Below are 14493 nucleotides of genomic sequence, written 5' to 3'. Positions count from 1 at the left end.
CCAGCAGAATGTGCAGTTACACAGGCCCTCACCTGAGCAAACACTGGCTGGGGATGAAGACAGTGTGGATAAATAACATATTGCAAAGAAGGGCAGCTAATATTGGTGGCCAGGCTCTCCAGATGTTCTGTACAGCACAAGTCACCAACAGGATCCTGTTGCCAAGCCTTCTAGGACTTTCAGGAAAGTTTGAGTGTGTGTATGAAGCTCTGGAAAGAATTGATTTCAGTTGCCATGGATTTGTCTTCTGCCTCCTGCTCACCATCAATACTGGGAGACAAATCCTGGAAGGATAAGTGGGCTGATTCCTTTCCCTGGGAAGAAGCAGGACACAGGAGACCATGATTGCTCGGCTACTTAATTATTAATCCGGTGCTTTTCTCTTGCTAGAGCTTCTGGTGCAGTGTATAATTCATGAGTGCACTTTGCCAGCTCTCTGCCTGCTGGTTAATCTTTCTTTGGTGTCGTTTTAGTCATTTTTTTGAAAGCCTCCAGTTCCCTTTTATAGGACTTAGCTTCCCAAGACTTCAGATCTCCAAATCTCTGGTGCCTCATTGCCTGTTCTGATCCTGTTCAACTTTAGTGCTCATCGACTTACGCTTTCAGGCTCCAAGGTGCTTCTTGTAGCCCGTGATGGTGCAGATACAATCAACAAGTCAGCCACTACTCTAAAATAACCACTATGCTAGGGAGACCCAGTAAACAAAATATTCAAAGTGTGTACAGAAACTGGTCTTTTTTGCCAACGAGAGCTAAAAACGCGCCTCCGGAGAGCAGCAGGCTATGGTTTGCGATGAAACTTGCAGCATGTGTGGGCTCCGTAGCCATATGGAGACATAACCACCTTCCTGAGGCACCTGCGACTGGGAAGTCATCACCGGAACTCTTCATTTTTCACTCCAGTTTTTCTGGTACAGTTGAAAATGTGTTTGTTGTGTTTGATGAGAAGCAGTTTAGAACTTATGAAAGACCACAACCCCCCAAATGGAGCTTACGCCATTAGGCCTGTAAAGCATCAGCCTGTCCTTATCCCTGAAGTCTTCATCCCAGAATCTCATGATATCACATTATCCTAGACTTCTCTTGAATGTTGTCACCTGTCAATCATGTTCATTATCCTCTGAATTGACAGACTCTTCTCTCCCTCAGGGTCTCTAGTACCACTTGCGTTAGCCTTTGGCCGCTTTGCTGTTATATAGACCATCCTTCGATTCACCCAAATCTTGGTTTCTTTGTCCATTTCCCACTGATGTCTTCCATGAACTATTAATGTCCAATTCATTTACATCATAGTCACCATCTAGGGACAGGACAGCTGCGGTGGCAAAATGTCCAGGCCGGCACCCATGTATACCAAGTTGTATTAAAGCATGAAGTATCCTTCACAATACATTGGCTATGGCTTGGTGTCTACCACAATAAGTAGTTGAACAACTAACATAGAGACTGGACTGCAAACTCTATCTATTGGTTACTTTACGAAAGGTTTCCTGCCCATGGCCTGACAGTAATTGTGGCTGTGCTCTAATCTCCTCTGTGCTCCTCCCACCTTCTGTCTTTCCTGCTTTCTTTCCGGTCCTCAACAACAAAAAAGCTGTAAGTTCCACAATTACACTGTCTTGATAGGTTTTTGTCTTGACTTCTGTTTTGTGCTTCTGTTGTTGGTGGTGACTGGAAAGCTTCTAGGTGGATAAGGCAGCTGGAGAAGATACTGCTACCATGAAAACCAGGTTTGAAAGTTTTCATTTTGTTGAGCTAGCTAGGAATTTCTGCCATTCATTGCTTTCATGGATTTCATCTATTTTCAAGGACTTGTTTCTAGAGACAACATTGGGCTGACCACAGATGCCAATGTGGCTACATTGATTCAAGCGTCTTGTGTATTCTTAGCTGGACTGCACAATGATATTCCCCTCACAAAACCTACTAAATGGTTCATATGGAATAAGTAAATGAAATTTTTTTACAGAATGGAAGAGAACTGTGAATACGTTTCATGGCTATGATTAGATAAATTCCATTAATTTACTTAAATTTTTGAGTTAACTGCTCTGGTTTCATATATGTGCATAGTGTGTGTGTGTGAGTGTGTGTGTCTGTGTGTGAGTGTGTGTGTCTGTGTGTGTGTGTGTCTGTGTGTGAGTGTGTGAGTGTGTGTGTGTGAGTGTGTGAGTGTGTGTGTGAGTGTGTGTGTGTGAGTGTGTGTGTCTGTGTGTGTGTGTGAGTGTGTGTGTGAGTGTGTATGTCTGTGTGTGAGTGTGTGTGTCTGTGTGTGAGTGTGTGTGTCTGTGTGTGTGTGTATAAATTTATTAAATATACTCATAGAGAAGTTTGGAATAACACAGAGTATAGTAGACTTATTAAAGGCTTTAGGCAAAAATGAATTAATTCGAATTTTAATTTAGGATATTTGTGCATAAAATTTTGGGAAACAGGTGACATTGGATATGTGAAGATAGTTACAGGGACTGGAGAGATGTCCCAGTGGTTAAGAGCACTAGTAGTTCTCTAGAGGACCCAGGTTTGATTCCTGTACCACATGGTGGCTCACAGCTATTTGTAACCTTGGTTCTAAGGGATCAGATGCCCTCTTCTGGCACCCAAAGGCACTGCATGCACAGTGCATATATGTAAGCAAACATACATGAAAATCATAATACATATATTTTCTTTAGTTAAAACATGTGAAAATATTCTCAGTAAAGTGTAATGTAGATTGACTTGCATGTAGCTATCACTTTGTGAGGAGCCATGAGGAAGACCAAGACTCAAGATGAGCTTCCCAGGTCATGTTGGTCAGTGTGCAGACACACAAACACACGCATGCCTACATTGCCAGAAGTTCTCAAAATATTGTGGTACAGTATAAAGCAGCTAGTCTAATCAATGTAAGCAATTGAGATAATCTAGAAACTTCTGATATTTAATAAACATAATTTGAACACGTCTTATGATAGACTGGTGATTACACTTAATCTAGGGTAATTTAATTTGAAGACATCGAGTTATTAGGTAAATTGCATCAAATTCTCATCTCATTTGCATGTTTATATACTCTCAAAGTCCATGAACCACTTCTGGGTGGGCGCATTTGTGAGTGTGCCTGAGTTAAAGGCAGGGAGGGATTGTGGAGGGTGAATTTTCACAAAGCGGGCTGTAGTTCATGCTCTTCCAGGTTCATTTCTGTCTACTTCTTTCTGACTCAAAGGTCTTGGCTTTAATCAGGTTAGCGAGTCCCTTTTCCTATATCCAGACAGAATTAATAGTTGGTTATAGATAGAAGAACAAAGACAATTGAGACAGTTTTAAGTGAGGATGAGGACAGATTTCTTGGGCATCTTTGGGGATGCAGGCCAGGGGTAGTGCTCCAGGGGTAGTGCTCCTTGGGTAGTGCTAACCTCGAAGCATTCACTGATAGCGATACTCACCAGCAGGGTTTACCAGGACTTCAGACACTCCAAGCAGCACATACTGTGGAACCAGATAGACACAGGCCATGGAGGAAACAGAGAAAAGTTTGCCTGAAGGAGACTGCTCCTGGGCAAGTTTTCTGTATATTTCTAGGAAGCCAGCCATTGCCACAGAGGAGGCTGCACAAATGTTACCAGCAACTGCAGGAGAAAAAAAAAGGAAAAGAGAGCTTGGACACACACCGACGCACACTAACACAGCTTAACACACGCTAACACACACCAGCTAGACAGAAATGTTCCTTATACCTCGACGACCTGGATGTTTCTTGGACTGAAGGGCTGAGGTCACTCTGTTTGCTCAATCCACTCCTTCTGGGCCTTATGCTTGCTGCTTAAGCTTATTGTCATTTTCCTGAGTTATAAGGCCCAGGAATAATGCTAGCTTTGTAGGGAAGTTGTGAGGTTTACATAAACTATTGTCCTGTTAACATTATAAAGACTCACATTTCTGTTCTTCCTCTGATGAGGGACGAGAGATAACTCTATATTTACATAAGTTGACCTTGGACTTGGGGTGGAAGGATGAGAATGAAAATCAGGATTGTGGACAGCAAGCCCCTCCATCACTCATGCCTTACCCTGAGTATTAGGGGTTTGCTGAACCCAAAACATAGAATGAGTTTTCTCTCCATAGTGGAATACACCCTCCACTCTCCATCCCCTGTCTTTTCTGGGGGGGGGGGGAGGTGAAGATTCCCACAATTCAATGAAATTTAACAAGTTTCGTCTGTGTATATACACACTTTATCCACAGTACTGTGTGCCAGTAGTTTTACTCCATTCAGTCATAAATTCTAAATGATCAGGTCAAAAAACAGAAGGTAAAGGAGCAATTGAAGAAACAAAACTCAACCAATCAACCACGAGCCAAGCAAATGACCAACTAACCAAGAAACCAATCAACCAACTAGCCAACCAGTTTCCTAAGCACATAGCCAACTAAGCAATCCATCAACTGACCAACCAACCAAGTAGACAAAAATGTCAAGATTATAGACATTTGAAGAAAGATTTTTGAGATACATACTGAATTGTTTTAGGAATGTTCAACATCTGGTCATCAGGAATTCAAAAATGAAATATGGAAAAAATAGAAAGACGAGGTTTTGTTTTGTTTCTGTTTTTGTTTGTTTTTTTTAAATAGACACAAGCTAGTTTTTTTTTTTTTTTTTTTTTTCAGAAGTGGTAGACCTGGGAATAGTCAGCCCTAAACAGGGCATCTCCATCAGCCCCCTAGCCCCAAGGGATCTGGGAACTCTGAGACAGAAAGGATGTATGGGCCAGAGGAATGTGGGGTAGGGGATGGGGGGGCACAGGGAAACAAAGCCTTCTACAGCAACATGATCAAAGCCCCTATGATCTCACAGAGACAGAGGCAGCACTCACAAGCTGTACACGGGTCTGCACAGGGTGTGTACGTTGTGGCTTCGAGTTTAGTGTTTTTAGGATATTCCTGAGTGTGTGAATGAGTAGATCTTTGATTTTTTTTTTTTTTTTTTTGTGCCTTCTATTTGGCTCTTTTCTTCTGTTTGTCTTGTCTTGTCTGGTGTGATGGATTTTACCGTAGTATATTTTATTTTGTTTTATTTTATTATTGTCCCTTAGAAGCCTGGTATTTTTTTCTTTCTAATGAAATCCAGAAAGGGGATGGATCCAGATGGAAGGAGAGATGGAGAGAGCTTGGGAGGAGTAGGGAAGACCACAATCAAGATATATTATGTGAGGACAAAAACCACTCTATTTTTAATAAAAGAAAAAAGATAATAGACTTTTTTTTTAAATTTCAATTGAATTTGCCTGGATCTACCGCACAACGGTTGAAAAGTGCTTTACCAATATGCAATAATATGTAATTTTAAGACATCTTAGAAATGAATGTAGACCTAATTTCTCATTGTAATTTGCAGTTTGAAGTCATTGCTCAGTGGTGGAACACATGCTTATTCTGTATGTGGTCCTCATTCAGACACATCACAGAGAGGTGCTTGTTGGGATGGGTTCTAATGTTATTTGTGTTAATTTGGCTCCTGACATCACATGGAACCCGCAAGTCTGCGCTGAGGGTCCCTGCCTCCAGTTGGCTCTGACTGGGAAATAGAGTTGCCAGAAGCCAACGGCTGGACAGGAAAACAGAGGCGAGGCGTTTAGGATTCCCAGGGTAAGAAAAGCAGGAGAGAGGGAATAAAGATTCTGCCATGAGGAGGGCGTAAGAGATGGACCACTGAGGGAAGGTGCAGGAGGAATAGATGGCTGAAATGTAGATGCAAAGGGGGAAGTGACTCTAGCAGGGTCCAGGGCAGCAAAGATTAAATATAGATATAGTAATGTAGTCATCCAGAGATATCGGAGGGGAGCGTGTGTTAGCCACGGGGAGGTTTGGAAGTACCCAGGCACTGCACTGCTTAGGCATATTTAAAAAGAGCTGGCGCGAGAATCGAGAATCCAGAGCTCTTGGGCAGGTGTAGAGGAGGCACATGCACCTGCTGGGAGCAGAGAGCGGGCTTAATGATACCTCTACAGGTGATTGTTCTAGAATTTGACTTCTAGGGGTGTCTTCTGGGATACCTTTCAGGTTCAGGAATCTAGACAAAAGTCACATAACTAGGTACTGAGTATCCCTTGGTCTGTAGGCATACCACCCAGACCTCACCTCATGTTAGAGGCTCAGCAGGGTTGTTATTCCTTGGGTGGGAGACCATCACTTGTTCTGTCAAAAGGTTTGTAATTTCTCTGAGGAAGTTTGTAGTGTGTCTGCCAGTTTGTTAGACCAGGTTTGCGGTTTGGGTTTTTCTGTAATGGCCAGTAATAAACACACACTTCCTGCAAGCCAAAAGGCAAAATTGAGAAAACTCAAGCATGTGTGTAACAAGCAGGGGGAAAAATATTTTTACAACCTTTTAATGAATCACATTCAAAATAACAATCTGTGAGGGAGTTGTGTAGCTTCACTCAGCTGGGGCTCAAAGTTAACATTTCTTATGATCAAATAACTTCAAATGTTCATGTGCGTAAGTATCTCTCAGCTTCCACGTTTAAAGGCAGATGTGGGACCAGATGTGGCCCAGGGCTACAGTGAGTTGCTTGCTTGGCAGTTAGTGTTTGCTGGTTTTGGGTTTTTATTTTTGGCTTGATAACAAATGATGGGTTTTCATCAGGACATGTCTACTACTACACAGATCTGCATGGAATCTTAGAAAGCCATCCTGGACCCTCCTCTGCCCTTGGCTGCCTGTACTGTTGATGTCACTGAGAGCTTGTTAGCTATGGAGCCCCGCAGGCACACACCTAACAACAGAAGCAGAACTGCACTAAAACCTTACCCTCAGATGGTGCCTGTCCACCGTAAACCCCGAGGCACTCCTCATTACCATAGAACAATACCCGATTGATCTGGCTCAATCCAACCAAGGGTCCCGTTCCAGACAAATTTGGGCAAAAGACACATATAATTCAATATCATATAATGTTTTGAATGGTCTACTTTGCTGAAGCAAAATGCCTGTCATAAGATCATTTATAAAGAGTGGGGATTTATTTTCTCAGTCTTACAGGTTAGGAAGTCCACCGTCATGGATCAGCAAGCCTACTTGCTTGGTGCGGGCTCCTGTTTGGTCCAAGGTGGTGCCTCAAATGTTAGTTACATCCTCTGAAGAGGATGTATTCTGTGATGTCACAGAGTATAAGTTAGAGGGCAAACAGGACAAAGTTCTTCCATTAGGTCCTTTTATTTTATTGGATATTTTCTTTATTTACATTTCAAATGTTATCCTCTTTCCCACCCCCTCAAGCCCCCATCCCATCCCCCTCCTCCTGCTTCTATGAGGGTGTTCACCCACCCACTCCTGCCTCCCTGTCCTCGAATTCCCCTACACTGGGGCATCGAGCCTTCACAGGACTAAGGGCTTCTCCTCCCATTGACGCCCAACAAGGCCATCCTCTGCTACTTATGCAGCTGGAGCCATGGGTCCCTACCTGTGTTCTCTCTAGTTGATGGTTTAGTCCCTGGGAGCTCTGGGGGAGGGTCTGGTTTGTTGATATTGTTGTTCTTCTTGGGCTTGCCAACCCATTCAGTCCTTCGATCCTTTCCCTAAGCCCTCCCTGGGGACCCCACTGGGTCCTTTTTTAAGGGCATGGAATTCCATTCATGCCCCAGTTACTGCTCACCATCCAAACATCGCAATACTGTCCCATTGGGAATTAAATGTCATTGTGACTTGCAGCGAGGATGAGCCCATTTGAACTATAACACTCATTACTTACATGATCTGGGACAGAGTTGATTGTCCATGAAGGATCTAAAAGCCTGTGTTTGCTGCTTCAGCCCCAGGCCAGTGAAAAAATGACTTAAAAAATTCAAAGTTTGATTCCAATCTGAGTTTAATCTACTCCACTAAATTTTTTTTATAAAAACTTTGGGCGAGATCACAACATAACCAGAGCCCAGTGCCATTGATCAGAACGTGCACATTTTATAGTTCCTATAGATCTATATTTATAAGATTGAGCACAGGGTTCCTGAGGAGATAGCAGATAATAGATATTTCAATATTGGCTGTGTGACTGTGAACAAACCTATAAGCATATCAAAGTTCTCATAATTTATGTTATTATCTCACCAGATGACACTTTCAGAATTAGGGCACAATGAAATAAAAGAAAGCTGGAATTCATTCCAGAACGAATCCTTCATTTAATGTCATATATTGAAGCAAAAATCTAATAATAAATTATGGACATATTAATATTTTTAAGATATTGGTTAATAAACTTATCCACTAGGAAGACTATGGAGTGTCCGTGGGTAGTCTAATGTGTGTGTCTGATGTTACGTGCTCTTCCATAGTTGTAAAATTCTCTTGGAAGGTTAGCACATTTTCCTCAGATCCTTCACTTAGCAGGTTTCCAGAACAGAATAGGAACTTAGCAATGACGTCATTATCATGTGCTTGCTGCCTTTGGGGAAGAGACTTCCCACTGTTAAAACAGTGTGTGCTGGGGCTAGAGAGACTGCTCAGCACTTTGCCGTGTTCCTGGATCTTACAGATGATCAGGGTTTGATTCCCAGCACCGACATGGCGGCACACAGCCATCCGTTCCAGGGCATCTGATATCCTCTTCTGGCCTCCAAAGGTGTTGTTGCATGCATGTGATATACAAAATTAAACTCTCAAACCGTGGCCTGTGCTTTTATACTTTGATTGGCTTTACTCTCTTAAGCTTCTGTGTTTGCGTGGCGCCGCCCTCCGCTGTGTGGGTTCTCAGTGTGGTGCCGCCCTCCACTGCGTGGGTTCTCTGCGTGGCGCCGCCCTCCGCTGCGTGGGTTCTCCTTAGACCACCGATCTCATTCCAGAAGATGGTCCTCAGTCTCTTTGAATTTCTGACCGTGAAGCATACCATTTATTTAACAAGATCAGGCCCCAGCTTGATCTCTATGAAACGTCAACTATCGCTTCAGATGGCCCTTCTACTTCACCCCACACTTAATGCTGATCTTATGTTAGCTTTAAGACCTGAGGGTATTAAAGTGCCTTTGATAAACAAATGAACAACCAAGAAGACAATTAACCACTGCAGACAACTATAAAAGACTCCTTTACCTGCTGGCACAGTTCGTTCTATTATTTATTTTGCAGAGAGAATATCGTATTTTCCTTGTGAGAAATTGTCGGTTTGAAAACCTCATGGAAAACAGTAATCCCAACCAGGCATAGCCTCTCTTGCTTGTATTCCCAGTGGTCGTGGTTGAGGCAGGAGGACTGTCTTAAGTCACAAGTTCAAGGACATTCAGGACTATAATAGCATGTACTTGTTTAAAAGTGGAAGAGAGAAAGGAGGGGGTGGGGGGAAGCAATCTTGTCAGAGCTAACCCTACTTCAGTTAAAGTGGCTGGAGCCAGGACTTTGATTTTAGGTTGACTATATTTCCCTTTCCAACCCAATGGGATCATCATGTGACAACCACTTATAAGATGTACTGGAAGGCACTACTGATGCATAAAGGGACCAATGCTTTGCTGAACTGTTTTACAACCAACTCTCGGTACAGTCAGAATTTTCAGTTTTATTTTAAAGTAGATCTTACTTTAGCATTTGAATATATTTTTGTCTGACTACATTTTAACTTAAATGGTGCCTCAACGCCAAGAGAATTCCATGGTCAGGCTTTGTGTGGGACTTATCAGTAATGCTAATTAAGCTCATTTTAATCAGATTAATACTAGGATGTGTCAGCTCTCGGTACTGAATGGAGCAGGTTACAGAAACGGAATCTATGTAATCCATGCAAGGGAAAGAAATACTCATAGTGTGACCAACTTCGCATCGTGACAGTCTGAGTCAAAAGTATCTCTAGGTATGACAGGTGGTATGACCAGCTTTAGAATTTTGGTAAGTTAAGGTTGGTGTTTAAATAGATGCATCTATGCATCTAGAATATTAGGGAATTTAACCTAGAAATACTATAAGCATGTCAAGGCTTTGTCTGGCATAGATCTAGGAGGTGTTTTATTTCTTGTTTGTTTGTTTGCCTGTTTGTTTTCCTGCTGCTGTTGTTTGTTTGTCTTGATGGTGTCTCATGTATCCCCAAGTTGGCCTCAAGGTCACTCTGTAGCTGAAGATGACCTTGAACTATTCATCTTCCTTATACCCTTTGAGTGCTAGGGCTGTTGGCAGGTATAACCATGCCTGGCTCATAAAGTGCTTAGGACCAAAACAGGAGCTTTGTGCATGCCAGACAAGCTCTCTACCCACTGAGCCACATCCCCAACTCCAAGAAATATTTTTAATGACTGACATACTTTGTGATTTTCTTCCATGATGAATTCAACAGTTTATATCGCAAATTGGAAATCCTTCTCATTGCAATGTTTGTGTGCTAGATAATGCAAACGATTTATTAAATTTCAAGTTTGACCAGTTAGGTGAGATCTCCCCATCTCTCAGGAGTCCGGGCTGTGATTCTGCCTCTCAGACACTGTCATTGTCTTAGCCACCCACTTGGATTGAATATGACAGTTCCTGAAGGGGAAGCAGCTTAGTATTATCAGGCGAGGGACACTGTAAGAAACAGCTACCTACTACTGCAGTGAGAGGAGTCATTGGATAATGTTCACTGTCAACTCTACATCTGGAATCTTATTGGAAACAGATCTCTGGGCATGACTGAGAGGGAAATCCTAGAGCCAGCCTATTCTAGTTCCATTATGTGCTGTGAAAAACAATATACCAAAGCAACTGGGTGGAGGGAAGGGTTCACATGGCCACAGGTTTTCACTGTGGGAGGTTGGAACCTGAAGCAGAAACCTTGGGGACATGGTGCTTGCTGATTCAGCCTAAGGGTGGTTCTGCCCACAGTTGACTGCACCTTCCTGCATCAATCAGTAGTCAAGACAAAACTCCCTTATAGACATCCCAGAAGGCAGACGTGACCAGGCAAATTCCTCAACAGAGCCTTCTCTTGTATGGTTCAAGCTGTGCTGCGATGGCAGTTGGAGCTAACTAGGGCACACTCCTCCACCGTGGGCTGGAGCCCCAGGCTGAGTAAGAAGAAAGTGGCATCATCCAGAGAGTTTCACCAGGACATGAAAGCCAAACCAAGGGTACTTTCTGATAGCAATTTGCATAATTGAGTGCATCTAATACTAAAATTTCCTCTCCTGGTTACTGTGTGATGCAGAGTGACCTGATGCTGCGCTCTCCTGTCACTGAACCGTCTTCCTTCCAGTGGTCAGCATCCCCTCCAGATGTGGGCCTAAGTAATCCCTTCTTCCTATGAACTGCTTTGGTCAGATATTTTGTCACACACTCAAGGAACTTCACTAGTACAGGAACATTTAATCTAATTTCCTCTGATAATTGAAAGCAATAGTGAAGGTTCCAAATTAATGCAGATAATTTAACATCTACAATGTGACAGCCACATATCGCTGAATAATGGAATAATATTAATAATTCTAATGATAACAATAATAATAATGGTATAATAACCACCGAATTAGAACACCTGAATTCAGATGACACTATTGTGATGGGCTTTGAAATATTAAATTATGGTTTATTATGCATCTAAATGTATTATATACATGATGGTACCCATGATCAAACTAGGAATTCATAAATACATGCCCATTCATAATTTATATACCTGTATACTTCACTCATATATTTGGGAGTTTGAGCCTTTAAAGGGGAAGGAAATTTTAGTATTAGATGCACTCAATTATGCAAATTGCTATCAGAAAGTACCCTTGGTTGGGCTTTCATGTCCTGGTGAAACTTGTTAGTCTTCCATAATCATAACCAGAATATGGAAAACCCACCCAGATATCTAGTTTAAAAGATGCATATTATTATATGTTTATATTCCCATAGCGAACCATTATGCAAATAAATGAAAAAGTATGCAAATGAATGAATGAATGGAGTCTGGCTTAGAAACAACTAAATTCACGGTTCTGTACCCAGTGGGGCAAAGCTTCATTCCCTTTGAAGTGAGTCTAGCTTTCTTTTCTCCTGCCCACTAGGTCTTGTTACTCATGTGGCAGGGGAATAATTTAGCTCATCAACAACATCAAATAATGTGCTAGATAACCAAGCCACCTTCCTCTATGAGCGCATACCTTGCGGAATGGCCATGATTTCAAATACGTCATAGAGAAAGTTGCGCAAATGTATCCTGAACTTAAGAGACTTTATTCTAAGGAGGGATTTCTGATTAAGCTGTTGTAGCTGGGTTGTTTGTCTGTTTCCTTACAGGACAGATTTAGAACTTGTATGTATAAATTTAGTACCTCTGCCTTGGAAGTTTCATGGTACTTGCATAAAACTGCTAAGTTTTTTTTTTTTTTTTTAACATTTTGTAACATAATGGATGCATGCCAGAGGCTCTTGATTCTGTTTCAATAGTAATCCCACAAAAGTCAAACGTACAAAGCCCTATGTGCTTTTATTTGTGTCTTCAAAGTTCAGAAGAGAATCCAGAACATCCTCTAAATAATACTTAGATGTCTGCAATAGAAGACCTAGGAAGCATGTTAACATTCATAGATTGTAAAATATATATATATATATATATATATATATATATATATATATATATATATATATCAGGATTTGTATTTTGCTAAATGCTATGGTAACATGCCTACCTGTTGGGAAATGAGTTCTGGAAACTTGTGACCTGTAAGTCTCTTGTCAGTGAGGATGGCCATAGAAACTATGATGATGTTAGTCACCTTGAGTTCTAACCAAGACCAAACACCTTGGTGTGACAGAATTGTGCCCATGGGTTTGAGGAAACACACAGGAAGTTGTGCTTCCTGTACATAAAACAGCAGGAAGCTTGTGTAGCCAGAAGGCTGCAGACTCTGATTTCTAAGGAGAGACACAACAGGTCAACTAGCCAGAAAAGAAGTCTGCAGTCTGATCTTTGAGTCTTTCAAGGGAATCATGTCTCAGCTATCACCTGTTATCTTTGTTTGCCTTGTGTGATGTTTCCCTGAGTTTCCAGTTTGGGTTATTTTTATTTACTTGTTTATTTATTCATTTATTTATTTGCCGATCAGTGGACAAGTGGTGTGCCCTGCAAATAGCCCATGATCACTAACACTCGTGAGTCTTCCACTGGGTATCAGTGCTTTGTTCTGGGGCACCCATAGCATGCTGCATGCTTTCAAGTCTTACATAACAAGGTAACCCAAGATTTATGTATGCTATTCCTCTCAAAGAAACCCAAAACCAGCAAAGTGCAGACAGGAGAGCTCAGGGGTGTGTGTTTCAAAGCCACATGGTAGCAGTTGAGTGGCCAAGAATGCCCAGGCTACATCCGCTGCTGCACTGGCCCTGTGGTTCCCTGACAGTGCCTTACTAAATGTGGCTGGGAGCACAGACCCATCAGAATGGATTATGCCACCTTTTCTCCATTAGCCAGATGATTTTATTTTATGGCTTAATGCCCATGTCCTAAGGAAGCGATCTTAAATTGTTTCACTTTGAAAACCTTTGAAAATCGTCACTATATTCCTTACCATCCGAAGAATTGCTATACAGGGGCTGTGAATTAGAGAATTAATTTTTCCCTTTCAGAGTCAGAGGCTTTATTCACGTTCGGCAAGTGCTTTAGGGTCATATCTCCATGCTCCCACTACTAATTTTTAATAAATTTTGTTACTGGTTCAGAAATTAAGACTATTAATTTTGGAGACTCACTAAGTATCTTCTTGGTTTAAGAACACGTTAGGGACAAATTGAGGAGTGAGGCCTGCCCTCCTGAAGGAAAGTCCATTTAGTGGTGTTTGGAGCTTCACTGACTTCTGAAGAGGCCGAAAAGGATGGATTAAAGAGATCATGTCAATGCCTGATTCAGGGACCTGGATGCTACCACTCATAAATATATCTTTTTCTGAAATATGGAAACCTGCATTCCTACTTAGGAGCATGTAGCTAGTTTAACAGTCTTTGTGTGTGTATGTGCATGTGTGTGTGTGTGTGTGTGTGTGTGTGTGCTGTTTTTAAGTTGCAAACAATTCCCTCAGAGTCCTACTTACTCATGCACGCTGACAGGAATGGTCCATCTCTCTTAGAGGGAAGTAGACAGTTGCTGAAGTAATCCATAAAGGGAGGCAGAATTAATAACGGCAGAAGGCTGATGGCGTTCATTAGCGCAATCGGCAGAGAAAATCCACCCCAGTTCCGGTTGGAATTCATGGTCTGAAGATAATATCCTGAAGGAATCTGCATGTGAGGGAAAGGGAAGTTAGACACTGGGGCAGCGGCTTAACTTAAAGGGACTGTACACTGTCAGATGCTGCTCCACTCCTGCACTCTCTGTGACAGGCAACACAGACATCATTCGCCTTTTCAAGACCCAGCTATGAGCCGACAGAGGACCTGTGGCCGCAGACACTCTGCTTAGGCCACTGCCACTGTCACCGATTCAGAACACTTGGCTCTGACTTCAGTTCACATTCATACGTTTCTCAGGCTCTGTTATCAGAGCCACAGGTACGGAGTCAAGTTGCTTA

General features: G+C 42.1%; 1 protein-coding gene across 1 annotated transcript in view; it reads right to left on the bottom strand.

The window, feature by feature from the left end:
- Slc15a5 (solute carrier family 15 member 5) overlaps positions 1 to 14493 on the bottom strand; it is an 80423-nt gene that overhangs the window by 29975 nt on the left and 35955 nt on the right. The window contains exons 5-6 of the mRNA XM_021165677.2: positions 14017 to 14203; positions 3429 to 3611 (exon numbers count right to left, since the gene is read on the bottom strand). Of these exons, the coding sequence (XP_021021336.1) occupies positions 3429 to 3611; positions 14017 to 14203 (370 nt within the window). The remainder of the gene's footprint in view (positions 1 to 3428; positions 3612 to 14016; positions 14204 to 14493) is intronic.

The sequence above is a fragment of the Mus caroli genome, unplaced genomic scaffold (genome assembly GCF_978045245.1).
Source record: "Mus caroli unplaced genomic scaffold, Mus_caroli_1 scaffold_7, whole genome shotgun sequence".
Lineage (NCBI taxonomy): Eukaryota > Metazoa > Chordata > Mammalia > Rodentia > Muridae > Mus > Mus caroli.
The sequence above is the reverse complement of the archived record's forward strand: the minus strand, read 5'-3'. Positions and strand labels throughout refer to the sequence as shown.